General features: G+C 40.7%; 1 protein-coding gene across 8 annotated transcripts in view; it reads right to left on the bottom strand.

The window, feature by feature from the left end:
- The window catches only part of ARHGEF28 (Rho guanine nucleotide exchange factor 28), a 165,210-nt gene that overhangs the window by 37,455 nt on the left and 103,407 nt on the right, over positions 1–24,348 (bottom strand). For 6 of the 8 annotated variants that reach the window (XM_089779347.1, XM_089779344.1, XM_089779348.1 and 3 more), the window contains 12 exons: positions 20,512–20,642; positions 18,395–18,696; positions 15,095–15,284; positions 13,747–13,858; positions 11,306–11,386; positions 10,349–10,391; positions 6,352–6,475; positions 5,388–5,514; positions 4,980–5,035; positions 3,515–3,566; positions 1,089–1,236; positions 878–999 (listed from right to left, as the gene is read on the bottom strand). In XM_089779347.1, coding sequence (XP_089635473.1) covers positions 878–999; positions 1,089–1,236; positions 3,515–3,566; positions 4,980–5,035; positions 5,388–5,514; positions 6,352–6,475; positions 10,349–10,391; positions 11,306–11,386; positions 13,747–13,858; positions 15,095–15,284; positions 18,395–18,696; positions 20,512–20,642 — 1,488 coding nt within the window. The remainder of the gene's footprint in view (positions 1–877; positions 1,000–1,088; positions 1,237–3,514; positions 3,567–4,979; positions 5,036–5,387; positions 5,515–6,351; positions 6,476–10,348; positions 10,392–11,305; positions 11,387–13,746; positions 13,859–15,094; positions 15,285–18,394; positions 18,697–20,511; positions 20,643–24,348) is intronic. The other 2 variants (XM_089779346.1, XM_075932259.2) reach the window with 1 other exon arrangement.

Raw genomic sequence — 24,348 nt, 5'->3', positions numbered from 1 at the left:
ACACTACATCACAGTCTACATTACATCTTATTTACAAAATACCGGACTTTTATATTTTCTCAATTTGTTTCCCAAACAGAAAGCTCAAATACTGGACTGTCTGGTTCAAAACCGGACACCTGGCAACCCTATACATGTTAAAAAATAAGAATGGAAGCAAACATAGATTTGGGGACCAGAGGGAATATTTTTTCAGGATTAGAACCATTGTTTGAAATACCCCCTAAGAAGTGACCTCTCATCTGAGGTACCTCAAATTTGCACACACCCAGCTTGCAATTTCTTGTGCTGGGTTTTCTCTCTTTGTGAATGCCATTCAACTCCAGAATTCACTCCTCCTGCCCCTTTTCTGAAATAACTCATAAATCTGCTGTTGATTTTCCAGATATTAATACGTGAATTGAGGTAGGCAGTTAAGGGGTGGGATTTTTATGTTATGGGAGCAATATGAGTGAAGGGTGATACTATTTGTCATGTGTGTACTGAGGGCAGACTATCTGAGTGCCAGAAAAAAATATGGGGCTGTTTTAGTTTTGTAATCTCTTTTAGATTATATTTTTAATTAGTGGCAAGGATGTTGAGAGATCTGATATGTTAATTTTTAATAACAACAACAAATTAAAAAACCCAAAACACTTAAAATTAGTAAAGAGTTCATCACTAATTTAGACCCACTTGCAAAGTATTAAGGGTCAAATTTTAATTCTCATTTATCTGATGGTGTCATTGTAATGATGGTCAGAGTCATAATTAAGTTATTATACACATATTTTCTTTTAATAAAGTAAGTTGTCTTCTTAAACCTATTAATTAATTATTCCACTTTGCATTTTGCAGCATAGGTTGTAACATGTAGATTTCTCAGTTTACTTCTTACCTTCCATGACAAAAGAATCCATTGACGGAAGGGTTCCTATAGATTGTAACAGCATTTCAGGCTGTGAGTTGGCCCTCCAGCTGCTACTATCAGTGTCTTGGTCTGCAGAAGGCATAGATCTTCTGCAAAGAAAAAAGTATTTAATTGTAGCAACTCACCCAGGAAAACTGAATAATCTAGTTAGCATACTGTGCTGGTAGCTGCATTCTACCTTTCAAAACTGGCACATGGAACACTTCTGGATAAAGCATGAGGTTGCTGTGAGACTTCTTTCTTTACAGCAGAAAGTCCAGTGGGCATTGAGGAAGACGGATGTATGGAGGAGAATATGGGCTGAGGAAGATCTCTAAATGATGAATCTGTGTGGTGAAATGTATGTGTAAGTCTTACAGAAAATCTTGTACATTATTGACCGCATGACCACAGCATGAAATACTACAGGATTCTCTTATTGATCAATATATGTCACTAGACACATTCTCCTATAGTGCACTGAGCTCCTTCCTGAGTTGGATGGAAAAACAAGCTACAAAGTGAAGCTCAGTAGCTTTGGTGCTCAAACTGTAAATTGGAGAATAACATTAAGCCATTGACACACTTACATCATACCCACATTTATACTGGCACATGGTTGAGCCACACACATGTACATGATGGGGACGCTTTTCAAAAGCATTCAGCGTTGGCGTACCTCTGCTCCCACTGCTATCAGTGGTAAAACTTCCATTGTCCAGATATGTAGGAGGAAGAATAGGAGACACTGGATGTAATTTAATTTTGTTCCTAAATGTCTTGAATTACTGGCAGATAAACTGTTCAGTTCAGGAAATTCCATAATCATTTTCACAAAGGGGAGGTGACAGGATGCTGCTGTTAGCCCTCCCCCTTCTTTCATCCTGGTCCATAGCCATCCTGTTGGGACCTCACCACCATCTCCCAAATGAGGTTGAAGGGGGCTATAGGGAACAGGGGATTGATGTTCAGCTGTACCAGCCATAGGAACCCCAACCCCACCCCTCTTTCTGCTCCTTTAAAGAATATTTCCTTTACATCCTTTAGAAGTCACTGGATCCCTTTCCTACATAGTCCCTGCACTGGACAGCTGCTCCAGAAATACATAATGAGTTGTGACATCCCCGCCTAACCCCCCCATTTAATTTTTGTCCAAACTAAGCCCCCAAATCACTGTGGGAAAGGTGAAAAAATAATCCACCTCACCTTGTCCATTCAGAAGGGAGACAGAAAATTTATTCCCCACCCTCAGCGCACAGAGTAACTATGTAATGGCCACAGCGCTCATGACAAAATCTGGTATTTATCTACATCCAAAAGTAAGAGAGTCGGCGGTGCTGCACTGCCTGGTCAAGGTAAAAGAGGGCTTTTCTTGAACTGGCACAACCCTAAATAGTCGTCCCCCCCACCACCACCACCACGCTCGAACCAGTCACTGGAGGGGGGAGGAAATGGGTCAGCATCCCTAGGCTGACCAGATATGAGAGGCAACAGCAAGTCACTCCCTGACTCTCTAGCCCAGTGGTCACCAGCCAGTAGACCAGGATCTATTGGTAGATCTTAGAACCTTTGACAAGTGATCCTGACAGGTTCTTCATCTGCCCCTCAGCACTACTATACAGGCTAGAAAATTTCATGGCGGTTAGGTCCATAAAAGGCTATTAGCCAGGGGATAAAATGGTGTCCTTGGCCTCTGTTTTTCAGAGGCTGGAGAGAGATGGCAGGAGACAAATCACTTGATCATTGTCTTTGGTCCACCCTCTCTGGGGCACCTGGTGCTGGCCACTGTCGGTAGACAGGATACTGGGCTAGAAGGACCTTTGGTCTGACCCAGTACGGCTTTTCTTATGTTCTTGCCCTCTGCCTTCGAGTTATCCTCACCCCGATAGCCTCCTGCTTGCTGTGCTGGGCACAGGAAGAAGAGGAAGGGGGTGTTGATGTCAGGGTGCCTATTCCCCCCCCCTTGTGTCTCATCTCCACAGAGCAGAGGGGGGCAGAGATGAAGAGATTGCTGGCTGCTTTTGGGAGTGGTGCAAGGCCAGGGTAGGGATGAGCCTGTCTTAGCCACCTGCACCACTACCCAGAAGCCACCTGTGGTAAGCGGGGCCCAGCTGGAGCCTGCTTTCTGAACCCTGGCCCCAGTCCTGAACCTCTCCTACACCCCAAACACCTGTCCCCAGCCTGATAAAAGTGAGTGAGGATGGAAGAGGGAGGATGGAGTGGAAGAGGGGCGGGGACTCAGAGAAGGGATGTGAAGGAGGTGGGGTAAGGATGTTTGGGTTTGAGGTAGATCCTGGAGTGCACTTACATTAAAAAAATGATCTCATGCTTAAAAAGGTAGGGGGCCACCTTTTCTAGCAAGACAGACAATGGCCCTCTCTTCTTACTGTGCAGTAAGGTCACTGACTTCAGTGGGAGAAGACTTAAACCAACTATGAGCGCTTTCGAAAATCCTATCTTATATGTACTTGATACTAACAAATGAACCTCTTTTCCTTTGATATGGGAGTCACACTTACAAATTATGAAGAATGCTTGTCCTACTATGTTGTTATTCAGGCTATACACTAAACTTTAAAATAATAGATTTATGCTGTTAGCTTGCTTACTTACTATAATACTTACTTGTTAGGACTGCTTGTGATCCGGTCTTAACGTGGTATCTCTCTTGGAATTTCTGGTAAAGAAAAATTTCATCTTATTAAAATGAAATAACAGCTGATTACACACTGAGTAGTCAGTAATATGCTTTCGTAGCATCATCTGGAAGAGCCTTCAAGCAAACTGCATTAAGATCCTGAATTTCTGCTATCAATAAACCAAAGTGAAACAATAATGAATTCCAGCCACATTATCATACAAAGTTTGTTCAGTTTATTTTCTTTCAAATTACTGTGTTACAGAATTATTCTTTTGCAACATGCATACGATTTGTGAGGGCTTAAAAATAATTATACATATAGGGCTACATGTCTTAAATGAGTTTGAAGAGACCTAAGGCCGGAAATTGATTCTAAGCCAGCCAGTCTGAGCCAGAATTTGTGTCCTTTGCTACACGGTACAAGCCTCATATACTTAAACAAGTGTTCTATTTAAGGAAACCAAGTTAAGTAGTTTTTCCTCTCTCAACCTTTTGATGATTGGTTGGGGTGATGGTCTCTTCCATCTTTCTGGTAAACATCCATCAATCTTAGTAATTACAGTACCTTTTTGAGGCAGCTGATTTAGCATTATAATTTATGTTTTAGATCCTTTTATTAAATTTGCCCACAGGTTATTCAGTGAATGCACGTTGATAAAGACAAAATAAAATAGAAAAATAAAATAAAAAAATGCGTGTTTTATAAGGGTAACTTTAGGCATGTTTATCCTGAAGATTTGTGCACTACAATAGCTATTCTGAGACAGCCACACTGATGTGACTCCATAGTTAAGATGCACTGCATTAGTCTGAAAAATGGCTTGCCCTGTCATGGCTTTTAGCTAAGTACAAATCACTTGTTAGTCCCTAAAAAACAGAAGCTCCCATCAGTGTACAGTTTTTAAGATGTAGCCCTCATTTTAATTAGGGAATACATATTGTGATCACAGAAAACCAATGGTTCCTCAAGGCCAGCCCTTTTAAGTACACCTTAGAAATGCAAATCAAACTATATATCCCAATTTGTCCTGCAATACTCCAAAGATATGGAAGAAACTACCCTACCTTTTTTCTCTCTGTTTATTAATTATTTGCTCAAGGATACTGCTTATTTCTGTTGCTTGTGTTAGACAGTTATGTGAGATTACCACAGTCCTTTATATACAGACACTTAGTCTGGAACATTTTTGCACTGTTTTCTTTCTCAGTTTCATTTTGTGGCATCTTATTTGTTTTAGTAAGTAGGTCTCTGTACAACAAGTAAGTCATTCAATATTAACCCATTATGAAGCGAACTACAAAGACAAAGTTCTCTTCAAACACTTTGAATAAGCATCTCATAGCATATGCTATCACTATAGAAGAAACTCTGGAGATTAAAAAAAAAAAAAAAAAGGAGAGAGAATATACACAATAACATCATACCAACAGTAAGTCATAGAGAATTACCTTTGTACATGCAGGAGCACAATCCTTACAGTTTTTATGCACAATCACATTGCAATCTGAAAGGAAAAACAGATCTCAGAAGACTGAAATTGAAAAAGCTCATAAACATTATAGTGCACTTTATTCTGGGACTTCATCATTTTTTCTCCTTCAGATCCACATACTGAATAATCAAAATTATGGCTTTATTTTTTCTTCTAGCTTTCTCCAGAAATCATTCAGGAATCAACTAGCGGGAGACTTTTGTCATCTTTGCTCCCTTTCCCTGAGTCCTGGGGACCTGTCTGAGTAGGCAGAGAAGTTAGTATCTCCAGAGAGTGTTGCTCTTGACATGGAATATTAGCAATTATCCTGCAGCTGATTTTCAAAAGTTGCATAAAAGCTATATAAAAGTGAGTAGCTACTTACAAGAGCACTGCAATGACTCTTTTCCTAAGAGGGCTTTGTCACATGCCATACACAGGATATTGCCTGAGAAATTCCCAGTAATAAATTGATGTCTGTTCAGTTTGTCTTTGGCTTCCTTATTTTTAGTCTTCATATCCAATAAAGCATGAAAAAGAAGAGAGATTAAAATAGATACTTAAAGTTACAATATTATGATGGTTAAAACATTCTTATCTTAAGGGAAAATGGCTCATAAAATATTTATCTCCTCTTGCAGGTAACAATAGACATTGTAATGTTATTATTTGATCAATAAAGGTAAATTTCAGAGCAGTGGTTCTCAACCTGAGGATCCCCAGAGTACGTCTAAAGATGGAGGAACACCAAACCATTTTTGTTGGGCAAAAAAAAAAAAAAATTAAAAAAAAAATTAAAACACTGAAAGTCTATGATTTACTTTTCATGATTTACTTTGTTTACATTTAGCATTGTGTTTCGGACCTGATTCTAAAACTCACACATGCTTCACAGCAATTACTCATATATTCAAATAAAACTACTCAACGGAGAAAATGTTACACAGTAACGGCTACCGAATCAAGTCATTACTGTAGACAATAAGAACAATACATACTTTCTCTAATACTTCAGTTTTTGTATATCAAGTAGGAAAATTTTTCCCAAATATACTTGAGACATTTAAACTTGGGCTAAATCACAAGAAATTAGATAAGTAAAATTTTAAAAACAGAAATGGAATTTAGTACTGTGAAAATAAGGTTACTTTTAAAAATGAACAACAGTGTTTGTCAAGGACAATGTCAACATATTGTCATAAGTTTTAAATTAAAATGTCCAATTATAAAATATAAATAATTGGGAAAATTAGTCACTTATCTTTAACTAACAGACATATCTGATCCTCAGCTATAATGCAGTTCAGTTATGCGACTAAGCACCCAGTTATACGTAGATCTGAAATTACCTTGCACTTATTTCGTGTACTAGTCATTCTGTTCATCAGGAAACTGAAAGTACGACTCACTTTATATTTTTCTGACTCAGATTTTGTAGGTATAATATACTTATCCCATTCCTCTTCCTTAATCCTAAAATGTAAATCAGTAAATACAGTTCATTACACTGAACATATTATCTTAAAAACAGAGAAGCACCTGGCAGATATTCTGCTTTACCTAGCTTCAATCACAGGATGTATTCAGGTTTAAACCATATGAGTTTAAGAGGTCAACATCAAATTAAAAGTGATATTGGTCCCTGCATAATACTCATTATGAACACATGCATATGTGCTGTAATGAATGTGAACTATGCTGCAAGCTTGACGTAATTATACTGTCATAACCGTGTTCCCTCTATGCTACTGGACAGTACAGCTTCACAGGTGATTAATCAGCCCCACCCAGTCAGTCAGCTATGTGCATGGAGCCCTGATACTCTGGCTGGGTGGGACTGATTAATTACCTGTGAAGCTGTGCTGCCTCCCATCTTCGGGGTGGATTACAATACGTCCGGTTTTTCCTGGACACATCCTCCTTTTCACTTATTAAATCTCTGGCTGGCTGGCTTTTCTAAATGGCTACAAATGTCCTGATTTTGCCCTGCAAAGGGGATCAGGGATGGGGCGGGGCACATGCCTGTCATTCGAACATTCGGAGTCATGCACCCAGACGTTAATAGCTGCTCTGCGCACGTGCCTCAGCGCCTGAAGGGAAAAGCACGTGGCGGCAATGGCGGCAGCTCTAGTGAGACCCAGGGAAGGTCCGATGTGGGCAGGGGTGTGGCTCTTCCCACAGAGTCACAAGGTTATGTCCCCGGCTCTGGAAGAGGAGAAGGGCATTGGGTTAGAACAGGAGGGCTGGAAGTGCCTGGTTCTGGGTGAGGAGTGGGTTAGAGCACGGGGACTGGGGGTGCCTGACTCGAGGGGAAGGGCATTGGGCTACAGCAGGGGGGCTGGAGGTGCCTGGCTCTGGGGGAGGGCAGGGGAATCGGGTAAGAGCAGGGAACTGGGTATTAGAACTTCTGGCTTCTTTCCTTTCCTGTAGGTGGGCAGTGGGTCTGTTGGTTAGATTGGGGGGTTCCTGTCTGTGCTCTGTGAGGACTGTGGGAACTGGTGCTTGGTGGGCCAGGCAGAGGAAAGGAAGGGATTCTGGGAAGCAGGATTACTGGGTTCCTTTTCTAGCCATGCCACTTCTCCCCTCAGTGCCTTTAACTTCATGCTCCAGGACGGGCCCCAGCCAGCAGCCTCCCTGGCCCCCCACTCTCTCCTCCTGGCCCTACAGCAGGCCTGGCTACCGGCTGGTTGGCAGCATTGCCGGACCCCACACTGCCATGCATCTTGGGGCAGTGCAGCAGGGAAGCTGGAGCCTGGCATGCAGCGTCCCTTCACAACATGAAACCCAGCAGGGGTAGCAGCAGCCCTGGCAGCAGCAAGGTGGCGGCCAGAACCCCAAGCTTGGCATGTGTGGGGATGAGTTTGCTGGCTCCTGAGCCCATCTCCTGTGCGAGTGGAGCAGCTGCCGCCGCAGCTGCACCAGCAGGGACCAGCAGGCACCAGGTGTTTTCTTTTTTAAAAGTTCAAATATGGTCACCTTAGCTAAGAGGGAACACTGAGATCATGACCCCTCTGCATGCAAACTCCCATATTTTGCATGCTCCTCTAGGTGGCTCCCATATTAACAACTCCTCTTCCTTGCTGAGCCTCAGCTCAGTCAGCTGTGAAATAAGAAGTTTCAGCTCCAGCAGTGATTCTGCTGTATGAGCACGGGTCTTATAGGTCCCAACTCAGCACAACATTATAGCACGTGCTTAGGCACACAGTTGAATATGGCTGGCCTGCTGAATCAGTCCTAGATGTATCCTGTTTCCTTCCTTCCTTCCTTCTCTCCCTAGAATGGCATTCATCACAAATATCTCTCAGACAGTCTGCAAGCTGCAAAGCCACAGCGCATACCTGACTTGGGGATAAGATGAAACACAAGACAGAGTTGTGGGCCCTGCAGACTAAAGGGAAAATAGGATTTTGATTCCTGCACTTCACGTAAATGGGACAGTACCCTGGTATCTAGCTAAATAGTTCCAGAATATGTAAATGATTTTAATTTGCAACAAATAAAATACATAAATGTAAAAGGAAATGTCAAGAACAATTGCATAATGAATAACTCAAAAATCAAGAGATGCCAGTAAAGGTTGCCTGTGAAATCATAACACTGCTTCCACATGTATATTCATTATATCACAGACTTTACTAACATGAACATACAGTATTTTTTTCTACAGTTTTCTAAGATACACAGTAAACAAACTGGAAACCCTCTCCTTATTTACTATGCATATTATATATAAATGACTCGTATGATATCTCTTTGTTTGGCATACAAAATAATGTGTAGAGTAGCTGGAGATGCGTCATACCTATATCTAAGGGCTGTAAAGAAAAATACATTACATGATATCCCAAAACCTTACAGATAAGGACTATTGCACAAAAGGAGTGATTTAAGGTTGTGTATGCTAAACGGACTTAAGAAATACCAAACTTTAAAGATGCACAGTCAAACACTCAAATGTGTTCCAAACACATTTTAATAGACTATATCCAATGCTTATATTAGGGTGGTGTAAACAATAGCCTAGAGAAGCATTCTAAAATTCATTAGGAAAAGACACCACAATTAGAACATGGTATAAACCAATATACAGGTAGTCCCCGAGTTACGCGGATCCGACTTATGTCGGCTCCGCAGTTACGAATGGGGATTTTCTCGCCCCGGAGGACTCGAGTGGCGGGACGCCTGGTCCCGCCGCCCGCCTCCTCCGGGGCGAGAAAAGCTGCTCCCTGTCTCCCTGGTCTGCTGCGGGAGCCAGCAGACCAGGGAGACGGGGAGCAAAGCGGCGGAGGACCCGGGGCCGGACCCGCAGCCGCTTCCAGATCAGCTGGAAGCGCCGCAGGTCGGGCCGGGTCCTGCGCGGCTTTGCTCAGCGTCTCCCTGGTCTACAGCTGATCAGCTGATCTGGAAGCGGCAGCGGGTCCGGCCCCGGGTCCTGCGCTGCTTTGCTCAGCGTCTCTGGTCTGCAGACCAGGGAGACGCTGAGCAAAGCGGCGCAGGACCGGGCCGGACCCGCGGCGCTTCTAGCTGATCTGGAAGCGTCGCAGGTCCGGCCCCGGGTCCTCCGCCGCTTTGCTCCGTGTCTCCCTGGTCTGCTGGGGGGGGGGGGGGGACACGCAGCTAGTGCCCCCCCCCCCAGCAGACCAGGGAGATGTGGAGCAAAGCTCGGGGCCTGTGGTAGAGCAGGTGGGGCGCTGCCAGTTGGTCCCGCATCACTGCTCCTTGGCGCTACTGGACCAACCCGGCAGCACCCCAGCTGCTCAGCCCCAGGAGTCCTGATTCAGCCGCTGCTGATCAGTTTCAGCAGTGGCTGAATCAGGACGCCTGGGGCAGAGCAGCTGGGGTGCTGCTGGGTTGGTCCAGTAGCGCCGAGGAGCGGCCGCGCTACTGGACCAACCCAGCAGCACCCGAGCTGCTCTACCCCAGGCGTCCCCAAGTTAGCCGCTGCTGAAACTGACCAGCAGCTGACTACAGGAAGCCCGAGGCAGAGTTGCTCTGCCCCAGGCTTCCTGGAATCAGCTGCTGATCAGTTTCAGCAGCCGCTGACTTGGGGACGCCTGGGGTTCTTAAGTTGAATCTGTATGTAAGTCAGAACTGGTGTCCAGATTCAGCGGCTGAATCTGGATGCCAGTTCCAACTTACATACAGATTCAACTTAAGAACAAACCTACAGTCCCTATCTTGTACGTAACCCGGGGACTGCCTGTACCATGTCTCTTACTTTTGAGTCATGATGACCATTACACAAAGATCTGTGCTATTAAAGTTTAACTAGTAGCATTAACATGTAAATAATGGTAGATAGATACATATTACACTGCAGAAATTATCCATGGCAAGTATTAGTACCTTTTTTCCCTCGATTGTTCTGGCAAGCTGTATGCTCGTTGTTCTATAAAACACAAAAAGTTAATGAAACCTAAGATGGTTGTCCTTGGATATTTATTTGTTTGAAGCACATTACCTCAACCAGGATGAAAGCTCAGTCATTATATTCTGGCATGTTGGTTGGATATTTAGAAAGCAAAAATTACTAGAAGCAATATTGTCCAAGATAATACAAATCGTTTGTTAAATAGATTGTCTTTGACAGAATTTGCCCGGATCTGGATTAACATCAGAAAATGCCAGTCTTTGCAAAATGGTGGATTGTCTTTAAGTAGTAAAGAAAATTAGTATTACTCTTTTCCAAGCAACCCGGTTTTTCTGATGGTTCATCTTTCATTTTGCTTTTTTAGCTATTCTGTTGTAAAGGGCTAATGTGATTCTTTTCTGCTATTTCCAAGAGACCAGACATTATTTAACTTTGTAGAGATTATTGCAAGCATGTGCCTACTTTTAAGTACATAACGGTGGCGTAGCCACAGCTGGGCTTGAGGGGCCATGGCTTATCCACATTGCATCCAGGCCCACTCATAGCTCTCGTGACCCAGCTTTTACTGTGGCTTATGTCCGGCCCCCATCATTGCCCACCTGCCTGAAGTCAGGAACCACCCACGTGTACTTATCTGGCTACGCCACTAGTACGTAAGCGGTCCCAACTTAAATGGGACTATTCGCATGCTTAAAGTTAGGTCCATGCTTTGCATACACTGTTGAAAAAGGAGCCATATGAGAAAATACCCAGCACAGCAGATCAACAAGTAAGATTGTATATTTTATCATATATGTAATGAGAATCAAATGACATTTCAGTTAGCTGCCAGACCAAAGATATGGAACAAGATGCTCTTCTGAAGGAATAAAGGCCACGTTCCCACAGCTTCATGCAAAATAGCACCATTGGCTTGCCATTGCAGTACTTACTACATGGATGGAGCAGAGACACTGATTTAGAGTGTGAAAGAGCCTGTAGAAGGGATCGACCACTGCTCATGAGTACACCATCTACACAGCAGGGACACATTCTTTACAAACTAGAAATAGCCTCTTTTAAACACATATGTAGCCATTTTATTCCATATGTATTAAGAAGCTTTGATTATTGCTACAACAGTAGGCAGTGCATTTTCTACTTTCATATTGTACATCATGATGTAAGAATACAACTCTCTTATTATGAGCTAATCCCTCAGGACTCAAAAATGCAAATCAGCAAGGTCAGACTGGATTTCCATTTACAAATTCAGATTTTCTACCCTCATTTATGGCCAAATCCTAAACAAGACATCTAAGCGGTGGATCTGTGGGAGTTCCTCGGTGCTGAGAAGTTACACCTGGAAATTTTTGCTTCCCCTGCTTGCTGCAGAGTAGTTTTATATAGCAGCTCTGATCATGCCAACATACTGCAGTGTGGATTGAGACATAAGCAATGGGGCAGGGAGAGCCAGCAATGTGCTCAGCAGAACCCTAATGACACAAATTCATTGGCCAAATTACCCCATGGTTGGAGAACACAGTGACTGGTATTCTGCAAGCCTTGAGGGGCTGCAAAGTGACTACTTGTGCCCTGAAACTTGGGAAGGAGGATGATTCTAGCTCTCCCAAGCACCACATACTTTGACTTTATATATGAGGTCTGGGCTTAGCCCTGATTAGGGTAAAGTTCTTAACCATCTGCTTAACTTTACATTAGGTGCTTCAGTCCCATTGATATTGTCAGGATTTAAACACATGCTTAAGTGTTTTGCTGAACTAAGGAACTTAGACCTTACAGGACACATGCCTTTGTTCCTCTTCTGTTTTTTTAGATTTCTCAGCTAATCAGAAGGGTGAAAAATTGTTAAAAACAAAGTTACATTTTAAAAAGTCAATAAAAATACCTAACATGCTAGGTGTTGCAGATAGTTCACATACACACAAAAAGGGTCTGAGTAAAGATAATATTTCAATTTGGAGTTGAGGGACAAAAACTAACAAACTTGAAAAAAAAACATTCACCTACTTTTTAACCAAGAGTTTTTGTTGCTGTTTTTTGTATTCTGCTACTAAACATCAAATGAAAAATGCCCTAATCCTGCACAGGTTTAAATGTGTTTAACTTGGAAGCCAATGATACTGCAAGTTAAGTGTGTGTGTAAGTCTTACAAGGGCACAGGCCTAAATAAAATAAAGAGCTACTAGAACCAAATTAGGACAGCACTTAAGCACACACCTAACTTTAAGTAAATACTTTAAGCAGTTAAGTGGTATCTTTAATAAGGATAATTTCCCTAAATGATGAAAAATGTGTTAGAAAAATAATACATGGTCTATTTCAAACTCATATTTTCTCATGCTTATTGCTTTAAGTAAGAATTTTCCTTTCGGAAAAAAACACATTTGTTCTCATCCCAAAATAAGTTTTTTTTAAAATGAAGAAAATGGATTATATTGAAAGTAAATTGTTTTTTCAGAGATGTGATTGTGAATAAAATCCAAGTAAATGTTTCATGCATCTTTTTGTGCATTTCTAATGTGGCATGTTCCTTTCTCCAACGAAGGCACGGATTATTTGCTAAGCTTACAAACAAAAAAACAAGCCCCTTACAATAGAAGGATGTTAGAAACTATTTTTAACATCTTGCTGGCAGCACATAAGCAGAACAATCAATTGTGTAACTCGGGGCTTCATCATAAGATCCTTCAAGTTTTCCTCAGCACGCCAAGGATAGGCAAACTACACCTATTAACTTAAGTTAGGACTGAATAGGAGCAGAAGATAAGGTTATCCCTAATATGGTAAAACATGCAGAACAGGAATATAGGGAAGGAAGGTTTGTAAGACTCTTGTCAACCCACGAAGAGGGTGGTGTTTGCTTCCTTGCCGGTGGAAAAGGCCGTAGCGTTACACACAAACCTCACCAATTCCCAAAGATCTGCAGGATGTGGGGATCTGCAGAGAGTGCCTGTGCCTCTGCATCAAGTTTGAACCCTCTCTTGTGTCTCTACTGGATCCTGAAAAAGAAAATTGTGACGTAGGCTACCTTATCTTCTCTAAGCTTTGCAGGACTGGAGCAGGGGCAATGTGTATCTCCTATCTCTGCCCACAGCCAGCTTTCCCACAGCTCCCTTGCAGCTCTGTCTCTATTGCCCTCCCGCATTGCAGGCTCCAGACCAACAGAATGCCCTTTGAAGATCCAGGAGGGATGATGTGGAAGCAGCTGAGTCCCACTTCCACCTAGGCTAGAGAAGAGCTGCACACATAGGGGACCTCACCCTCCACGGAAATGAGAGAGACAATTCAGACCTGAGTAAAGAAGTCAGCATTTGGCCTGTGGGAGTCTGTAGCGCTCCATACATACAAACAGAGAAGAACTAATGCTCACCTTCATTTGAATCACAAACTGTGAAGTCACGTGAAAAGCGAGATTTCCCTAATAAAACTTTGGGTGAAGAACATGAGTAAGAGCGTGATCGAATTCCAGAAAGTAACGATTCCTAGAAGAAATCAAAATGAGGGGGAAAAACAATAATTTCAAGGAAAGGCAATTGATATTCTAGGAAAGTATGTGTGTGCAAATTAGATAAAGAAAAATCCGAAATTATTTCAATTTGGTGAGGACAAAGTCTGAACAGTGACTATATCAGATGGTTAGTTATCTCCCTTGCCTGTTTATAGTGGTATCTGAACATAATGTTTTCACACCAGAATAGACCAATGTTCCATCTAACCCCAGATTCTGTCTCCAGACATGATCTGTATGTTAGAGGAAGGAATTAATCTCTCTCTTCACCTTCTCTTATGTTTTATTTCTAATTGTGCCTGGAATGGATACCAGGAGGAGTAATCTCCTACCCCAGCTGGTGATCAGTTAATGCCTTGAAAGCAAATTAATCAATTCCCCATACAAAGCCTATTTCTTTTAAGAATTTAAATCCAATATTATCTGATTTTTGTAATTCATTAAATACACGGACTTTCATTAAAAAGCCTATATTTACACTACAGTACAGATATGTTATTGATATGCTAAGTGCACAAGTGGCTTCACAGATAAAACAATATATTATTTGTTTCAATTCCAGATCTGAAGTCAACTTTAAAGGCTCTGAAAAATAAACAATAGTGATGGTCTGCGCTCTGTCTATCAGATGAACACTGGCATCATGGCATCAACAATGGGTATATGCAGCATAATGTGTAGTCTTTTCTCCAAAGAGGACAATATGTGACTGAGTCGCCATTGCACAAATGAGGATGGTCATTTGAAATCATTGGCACAGATATCACTGATATGGCCTTGCAAATGTATTGCTCACGACGTACCTGACCTAGAAATATTAACGAGAATTTCCATTGTGCAATTGCAGCAAACAGAGTTACATGTTGCAAATCACTATCCTGAAGCACCTTCGAGTTCCAAAATATTATGCAAATAGTATGTTGATCTGCAGGATAAATACTACAGAGCAGGTTGGAAAATGTATGGGGGGGAAACCATTAGTTTCATGCATCAACTGAAAATGTTGCTAAGCTGTTTTCTTTCTATCAAACTTTCCTCTCTACCAGTGTAAATTGGGATAAACTTTGTTGACTTCTATGGAGTTAATCTGAATTATCCTACAATAATTGAAAAGTGAATGTGGCCCTTCAAATTTATATACAAATTCTTATATATTTTCCAACAACTTAGCTGAAAGAAAAACAAACAAAACTAAAATGATACCCAATACCTTTGACAGCAGATTGTTAGAGTCCATTCTGTGGATGCTGTAATCGAGATCAGTGCTTGTCTCAGAAGAATCTAATTCATCCCTGCTGCTAGCCAATGTCACTGAAGAATTGAGGGAAGGGTAGCGAATATGGGATCTGTCAGAAATCCCTTCACTTCCACTGTCTACTTCAAGGTCATCAAGACTAGAACTAAAGCATACCACAAAATATATGGAATATACAGCAATCTAATCATCAACCTTTCAAACTTAATGCAACAAGCAAAGACAATAGCCTAGTAAATGGTGTTTGGATTAGTCATGCTCTAGTCTTCTCTCCACTTTGTGCCCCCCACTCCCATCATGCAATGTGGCTTTACTCCAGTTGCATCTTGCCTACACTTAAAATGTGGTAATGCTGCATACGGATGCAAGTGGCTTAGCATGTGTGGAGTAAGTAAGGCCTCAGAGGTCTGCCCCTCTTTTGCTTCTGAACTTCAAATTAGAGTTTAAGTGAGAATTTGCTTGATAAGCCTATATAATGCAGCAGTTCTCAGATTATTTTACCCAACATCTAGAAATTAATGGAGAGTGGAAAGAAAAGTCCACCAAGATACATATATAAGCATTGATATGCTGGAGTAGGGTCCTAGAAGCCACTTTTTGAGTAAGTCTGATTTTTAAGTTAAAAAATTATCCTTTTTTTAAGATAGACTAATGAAGGAACATGACAAAGCTAAAAAAAAACCCAGCCTCACACAGTCAAAAACAAAAAAAACTAGAGAACATTTTATTTGCAGACGTTAATATAACATTACAATGAGGTTTCCAAGCAGCTTCAGCACCACGGGGGGTGGGGGTCTTTGCAATCTTTTTGTCCCTTTATCTGTGTACATAAGCTCATGGTCTCTTTATTAACATGACTGAAATGAACGGTTGACTGCTTGCAATAACATTCCAATCTTCCAGCACAAAACGTTTAGAATGTGCATGGTATTTCTCAGTAATTATAGATCCAAGCTAGTAATTGTATCATTGTAACTTTTTCACTCAGCATTAATATTCACTTAATTAAATAATTTCTTTTTTAACACAGTCCAAAGCTATTTTATCATTGGACATCTGGAAGTTATCCATCCCCACATTTGTCACAAATGTGCCATGTGACATAGGAAAAAAAAGTTAGTTAGCCTCTTGGTATATTATTTTCCCCATTTGTGAAAATGGGTTAAACATACTTACATATGGCCCTGTCTACATTAGAAAAACATCACCACTGCAACCACACAATGCAAATGCCTAATGTAGATACAGTGAACCCATGTGAGGCAAGACTTAGTCTATCTTGGTTCCTCCAGTAACTTACACTAGGAGTTGCATGGGCACAAATTTCTCCAATATAGACAGTACCTACAAAAATGTATGCAAGATTTATTAATTAATGTTTGCCATGCACTTTGAGGTCCTTGAATAAGGATGCTATTTAACAGCAAATGTGTAATATTTTACTGTAGTATTACTTTATACTTGATCTGATCCTGTAATCTTTACTCAGGCAAAACTCCCAATGAATTTTTTTGGGGAGGGATAATTTTGAAGAAGACATTAAAATAGGGGGCAGATCCTGTGCTGCAAATGGAAAACATTAAGGCCAGCTCAGAAAGAACATAGTATGTGAGTAAAGGTAGCTTTAAACCATTTTTGTGTTCTCCAGTCCTGGAGCAGGTCTATTTCCAGCATAACAGAGCTGCCAATAGGAGAATACTAGAGTGGCCCTGCTGATTTTAGGGCTGCTTTTTACCAGTTGTGTAGGGATGTTAAAATTAGATTAATCAACTAATCAAATAGTCAATGGAATTTCCATCAACTATTCAATTAGTTGATAAGGGTGCTTCTGCTTTGAAATGCAGCAAGAACCTGCCTGGATGTTGCTACATTTCAAAGCCGAAAGTGCTGCGCCTTTGACATGTACAAGTCTTATGCATTTCAAAGAGTGAAATGCTGCATGGAGCCTGGGGCCAGCAGGGGACTCTGAGTCCCCCACTGGCCCCAGGCTCCATGCTGCGCTTCCACTTTGAAATGTACAAGAACCCCACCTGGGGACTCTTGTACATTTCAAAGGTGGAACGTTACCACTGTGCCCCTGCCCCCTCCCACAGAGCTAGAGATGGGGGGAACGAGCTTTTAAGCCAGCTTCCCACAGCACCACTCCTCCCCCCACCTTGTTGCTTCTTTCTGATAGATAAGCTTTAGCTTATCCGACAGTCAACTAGTCAATTAGTTGCTTACATCACTACAGTGGAACAGCACAAAGCAAACCAAACACACCAGAGATTTGGGTTTATGATATACTGTGGCTTGGTGACTGTCAATCTGAAAAAGTCATATGCACTCAAATGTACAATTCCTTTAGAGTGTGTTTGGAACAGGCCCTCAGTGGAGAATAACAATTATAAATTGGCTTATGTTTCACGTTCATGGTTTGAGACGTTATGAAAAACTTCTCAGTGAAAATTCACACGACTAATAGTTGCCTGGTTCTGTTTTCAAGCAGATGTCACCCTTTGCAGCACCTGCCACAATTTAGGCCGAGGTGTATCAAGCCACTTAGAAACCACTTACAGTTTGCAGGGAACAAAAGCCAAAGAACAACAAAAACAAAAAAACAAAAGAGGCCTTTATCACCACATTATCAAAATACAGAATTAAATATAGCATATCATAAAATTTGGGCTGTTAGTGACCGGGTGACAGTTTTTTCTGAAGATACTGTAGGTTTTCTCTCAGTAGAGATATTCATATTCCAGGTTTTGGTTAATTTTTCTGAATTAAAATATACTTAGTTAATCAATCTCTCTCACATACACTCACTCAGATTAAATATGATGCTGTTCACCTCAATTTCAAGGATGACATTTGTACTAGAGATGTAAAATCCTGTTTAATTAGTTAACCAGTTAAGCATTATGTTTAACAAGTTAAAAACATTATACTTAACCAATTAAACAGGGACAGGTGGGTGGGTCACTCCAGCCCAAAGCTGTTCCAACCCCCGCCAGTTATGCATATCCCTAGTTTGTGCTAATGGGTTTTCATGTGACTCCGTAGGCCAATATGAGAAGGGCATTTACAACAGCGACAGAGCTATTTGCCTAGCTGTCTGATAGAGATGCACGCTGTTTCCATGCTTGGCCTTGTACTTCCAGCTACTCTATGTACTTCTCAAAGTCATGGTCACCCACTCCTATTCATTTTATATATAATCATAAAACATTAAATTTTAGTCCTTTCCTGACAATATGGATCAAAACAACTCCATACCTTCTTTTTTTCAGGTCAGCATAAAGTTGACTTCGTTCTGTATTAAATCCACGAGACTTGAGTGGTAGATACGAACCTGCTGCATACACATTAGAAGGTGAAGTGAAGAGCTGGGAGCCTATGTTGTCTATGTTATTCATTGCCATTTGGTTATCTTCATTTTCTGCATAAACATATTGGCTGCTTTTCTTAAGTGAGACAGATGATGAGCTATTTGGTGTCAGGGTTGAGCAGGTATGATCTGTGCTTATTTCAGTGGTGATGCTGTCAACATTAATGTAGTTAACATCCAAATCTCTACCCTAGAGAATGAGACAGATCTGTATTAATGCTTGTGAAAAGTAAGTAAAAGACATATCACTACATATCAAACTATAATTCTCTGTGTCATCGGTTTTTCTTTTATTACTTTCTTGGGGAACAGAAATTGGAGATAAATTAATATGGCTAATAAGTTTTCCAAGCCTCAAGGTCATAATTACAGGAATGATGGGTTGGACTTTCTTAGTTTAATGTAGTGGTTTTCAACCTTTTTTCATTTTCAGGTGCCTAAAATTTTCAAATGGAGCTGCAGACCCCTTTGAAAACAAGACAGACTAAGAATATGAAGATGAACTTTCAATATCAGTCTTCTTCCAAGGCTTTCATTTAATAGTATACAATAACTTCTGACATTTCTTCCTTTCATTCTGAAGGATCCCAAACCATTTTACAAGTTACATACACAGTAGAACCTAAGAGTTACTAACACCTTGGGAATAGAGGTTGTTCATAATGCTAAAACATTCTAAACTCTGAACAAAACTTTATGGTTGTTCTTTCAAAAGTGCACAACTGAATACCTACTTCATACAGCTTTGAAAATTTGCTATGCAGAAGAAAAATGCTCCATTCCCTTTATTTTGTAGTAATTTATGTTTCATATATATTGTATTTGTTTCTGAGCAATGTGGAGGTGTGTCTGCTGCTGCCTGATTGCATATTTCAGTTCCAAATGAGGTATGCTGTTGACAGATCAGTTCATAACTCTGATATTTGTAACTAAGGGTATGTAAAACACATGCCAACTTAGGGTTAGTCTACACTAGCCCCCTAATTTGAACTAGGGAGGCTAATGTAGGCATTTGAAGTTGCAAATCAAGCCCGGGATTTAAATGTCCCGCGCTTGATTTTCATCTTCCCGTCTGGTCGCCATTTTTGAAATTTACAAGTCCGGACTACCCACATCTACTCACGGCAGGGACCCTTGTAGGAGGAATAACAGGTAGTTCGATTTAGGGCTTTAATTTGAAATACCGGGTCCCTGCCATGTGTAGACGCAAGCAGTTAGTCCAGACTTGTAAATTTCAAAAATGGCGACCAGACGGGAAGATGCAAATCAAGCGCGGGATATTTAAATCCCAGGTTTGATTTGCAACTTCGAATGCCTACATTAGCCTCCCAAGTTCAAATTAGGGGGCTAGTGTAGACTAACCCTAAGTTGGCATGTGTTTTACAACATGTAGAAGCTATTTTGAATTCAGGTTGTGGGGAGATTTTAGATAGATAGGTTTAAATTACCCAAAAAGTAGCTTTTCCAGATTCTACGAGAACTAGTCTCTATGATAAGTAATGTAGCATAAGTAACAATCACAAGTGGTCAGGATCTCAGGTTTACACCTGGCAGAATTTCCAACTTTATACTGCCCTATACAACAATAATTGGACATTGGTTTATATGGCACTTATTTTTTATTCCTGTTGAATTGATAATTGAGGGACTTGTTAATTAACAAACATCAGGATACAAGATCCTGTTTAAATTAAGAGGGAATATAAGTGCAAATAATTCAAAGAAGAAGAGCTGGTCAGCTCATAGAAAAACTAAAAAAATAAAAAGATTACAATTTATATTTTTATATCTTATTTTATTAAAAAAAATCTAATAATTGAGTCAAGAATGCCAACAGATGAAGGAATAAAGTTGCTCTAATTACATAAACATATGTAGTATTTACAAGTATAAACCACTACAAGACTCTACTGACACACATTTTACTAAAATTCAAATAATGTATTTTACTAGGAGACAATGAACAGCAGTGTATTGAAAACAAAAAGATGGAAGACTATCTTACTTGATCCACTACCATGCAGTTTGCATATACTTCATCACTTCCATTCAGCATGGCAGTATGTGTGGCTGCAGCAAAAAAGGCAGGTGGATTTGGGGATTTCTTGAGGACATCAAGTGCAGAATGCCGTAGTTCTGGAATGAAATGTTATGGGAAAATATATAATTTATTTGTTCATATTATTTCCTTTTCTGTTCTCCATTCTGCCACAAAAATGGCTAACTCTAGTCACTAAGCATCAAATTTTAAAGAGACTAATGCCCAAAACATTTCAGACTACATTTCTGTGTTCATTCCAAAATCTACCTGTGTATGCAGACATTCTTCTGCCAACTACCTGATTTCACAATGCTTGTCAAATGGAAATTAATGAGCAACAAATACAGGAAGGGGACTTTTTTTTGAGAGGAAAAAAAAAGAAAAAAAATTGTTCTTCGTTAAAAAAAAAAAAAAAAAAAAGATTCAACTTGAACAAAACATTTTGCCAATTACACCAAACTCAGTTTAAAAAAAATCCCACAATTGCTGAAAAGTTCATTTTTTACACTTGCCAAATAAAATATTTTTATTTTTTCAGGCATGATTCACAAGAGAACGTACACATTATTGTAAAATTGAAGAGGAGGTGAAGCCTGGTGGGTAGGGCACTAACCAGGAGCAGGGACTATATATGCTTCAATGAATATATATAGTCCCTTGCTTTATTTTCTGGCCATTGAGAACGATGTTCGGTTCTCTACCCACTTGTGCATGATGTAAGTGGAGGATACTCTCCATAGTCTTATTTCCAATTGATATCAGATGCCACCAACCACACTAATTGTCTATAGCCTCTATATCTACATTCAGAACACTCTCAAATATATGACAGAGTGCCAAAACATATGTTGTCTACACAAACAAACCTGAAAAGCCAATATACAGCCAAAATACAGTATGTCCTTTGAAAAATGCCTATCAATAAAATGCAGTTAAGAAGTGACCATTTATCACCTGTTGTAATAAATCAGGACTTGGCCTGACAGCAAGACACTGCCAGTGAACACTGTGCATGTTTCTCTTTTGAAACAATAACAATGTATTGATTTCATGATTAATGAATAAAAGGTTACTAAAATATTGTACCTGTAACACACACAATTTTTACTCTACAAAAATACATACAGCTTTGGATGCTGGCTCCATTCCCTATCATGTTATCCAAAAGAAAAATATAGACCAGCTATGGAAACATTTTCCATTTGCTCTGCAGACACCCAGCTTTTCAAGGGCTTATGAGGAGAAGGCTCATGCACAAATGCACCTCTTAGCTGGCCAATCTGTCTAATTAGATAGTACTAAATATTAGTGAAGTTGGTAAATTTAGCCTCTTCTCAGCACCTGGCTGCTGAATTTGAAAACTGTCAGAGAGCAACAGTGCATAAAGTTCCAGCCAGTTCAGTTTTAGGCAGAATGGGCAGTCAGGGAATTGAAAGGTGACATTCCAAAAAACAAAAAAAAAACCCAAAACCCCATGTAAAATCAGGAGTTCCCTACTGAAATCAACAGAAACACACTGCTGACCATGAAAGGCACATCAGGCGCTCTAACTTTTAAAAGTTCAAAAATGTTCAGTAAAGACAGGTTTGACCCAAGTTTGTTTGGCATCAAAAACCACACAGCAATTTCCTCTCAGTTCTGTGTACTGCAACATATTTTGCAAAGGAGGAAACCAATAAAGATTTCAGGACATAGGCGGAAAAAACAAAAACAAAACATGTAATTTCCTCTGGAAGATGCTGTACAGTCGTCAAAGTACAGAGAGACATGAGGTAAGATTGACAGTGGTGACTGGAAATTACATTGTTCTAGGACTGGGACTTGTTTTATTAAATCCAGGATCAGTGCCAAAATAGCAATGCTAGACAAAGGAACAATGCCCACCCCCCAATCATCAGAATAGTGACCCTGAATGGACCACAGGTGCTGTACACAGACCCCACAGACCCCAGGGGAAGAGTGAATGCAAAGGTACCTGTGTGTTGGGTGGGTGGGTTGCCCCCCAAAAAGTATTTTTCCCATTGGCTAGCCTGTTACTCTATCTCAGCCAATCAGCTCTTGTACCCCACTTCAGACAGACTTCTTTCAGCACTCCCAGGCTTTTCCAAAGCCCCTTGTTCCTGCTACTTACCCACACCTCCCTTCTCCTTAGTTGCAGTGTAACTGCTGCAGTTTTAAGATGCTGCAGGTCTGACCAACTATCTGTTTTGGGATCAAGAAAGAATTTTCCCTGTTCAACCAAACTGGCAGGAGGTCTGATGTTTTGGGTTTTTTCACATCACCATGGAGGCACATTCAGGATACAGCATTAAGGCTTTAAAAGCTTCATACTAAGAACAACTGCTTAGCACGTCATTATTTGTGGGCTGTATTCCAGTATAGATAAGCTAAAAGAGACCATTATAAATGGGGAAATAAGACCCAGCATTTTGCTGGTGGAGAAAAAGAAGACCCGAGTCTTTACACACTGAGGTCCTCCCTTTGGATTCTTTGCTACCCCTCAACTTAGAGGTGGGGCAAAAACAGAGGAATTCAGAAGTGAACTAAGTCCTAGACCAAGGGGATTCCCATGGGCTAATTACTATATATTTGAGAGAGTTTGTCTATCTATTTATTCAAGAACTCCTCCTAAATGGTAAGAGTCAGGACTACCAAATTCAGTATGCAGCTTTCTCTTGTCATAACTTAAAGCAAGGTCAGGGTTAGGTTGTGCCAGGACAATAAGATTGCTTCTCACAAAAACATACAGAAAGGGCACAGAATCACCAGGCAGGTGAAACAATCTGGCTAGGGGCACCCTCCCCCAATCCAGAACTGTCTCCCTTCCCCAATCCCGGACTGTCCCAGCTCCAAGCCTCCCACCCCTCAGTGGCGGGTGGGGAGGAGTACTGAAGCTCCCGCTACCCCCAATTCATTCAGGAACATTGCTGGCTATTCCCCTTCATCAGAGAGGGAGGAGAAAGTGCAGTTTGCTGTATTCTTCATTCTGGCTGTGGAATGCAAGGGGCAGATGAACCTGGACATGATCCAGCTGGTGGCTTCACCCCTCCCCCAGCTGTGCCCACTGGAGCTGCAGTGTATCTGTCATTGATTCACCTGTCTGTCCTAATCAAATGCAGGTTTCACATCATTGTGTAATCTGATCTCTCACAACTCACAAGGATAAAAACAAAAACCTTTTTGCCACCTGTAAGTCAGAAATTCCAAATTTTAAATGGCATACTATTAATAATCTGGCTTCGAGGTCTGACAGGTTTGTGGTATTTCAGACCACAAAACATGATCCTTTATATTACCATTTTACTTCTTGTTCCTGTTTGAATTCTAACATGATTTTTAGTGACTGCCATCTTGAGAAGTTTTAGAACTACAAACTGATTCTTTATGCTTGCCTAAAACATGGAATGCCTATTTTAAAATTGTATAAATCATTGGTTTCTACCTCGATTTTGCAGACATTTGGCAGTTAAAAATCCCATGGAAATGTTGGTACTGGGCAAACAAGTTTTCAGTGCAATTGAACTTTTCAAGTGCTGGCCCTGACCCGAACCTAGGATCAGCAAGAAAAAACAATGAGCCCTGCACAGATTCTTACATACTTATTGCTTCCCACAATATGCATCCTCTCTGGTACATATACATTTTGATTGTCATTGAGATGGATAATGCGCAGACACTAGAGTGGATTGAGTTGATATATGGCTCTGAATAAGAGTCCAAGTATCAGCCTTTTTGAATCAATGTGGAAGTTAGGAGCAATGCCAAGTGAGATGGTTTTCTCACGTAAGCAACAGTCCCCAA

Source organism: Pelodiscus sinensis, chromosome 6 (genome assembly GCF_052426305.1).
Source record: "Pelodiscus sinensis isolate ZL-2025 chromosome 6, ASM5242630v1, whole genome shotgun sequence".
Classification (NCBI taxonomy): domain Eukaryota; kingdom Metazoa; phylum Chordata; order Testudines; family Trionychidae; genus Pelodiscus; species Pelodiscus sinensis.
Note: the sequence above shows the minus strand (reverse complement) of the source record. Positions and strands in the feature narration are given on the sequence as shown.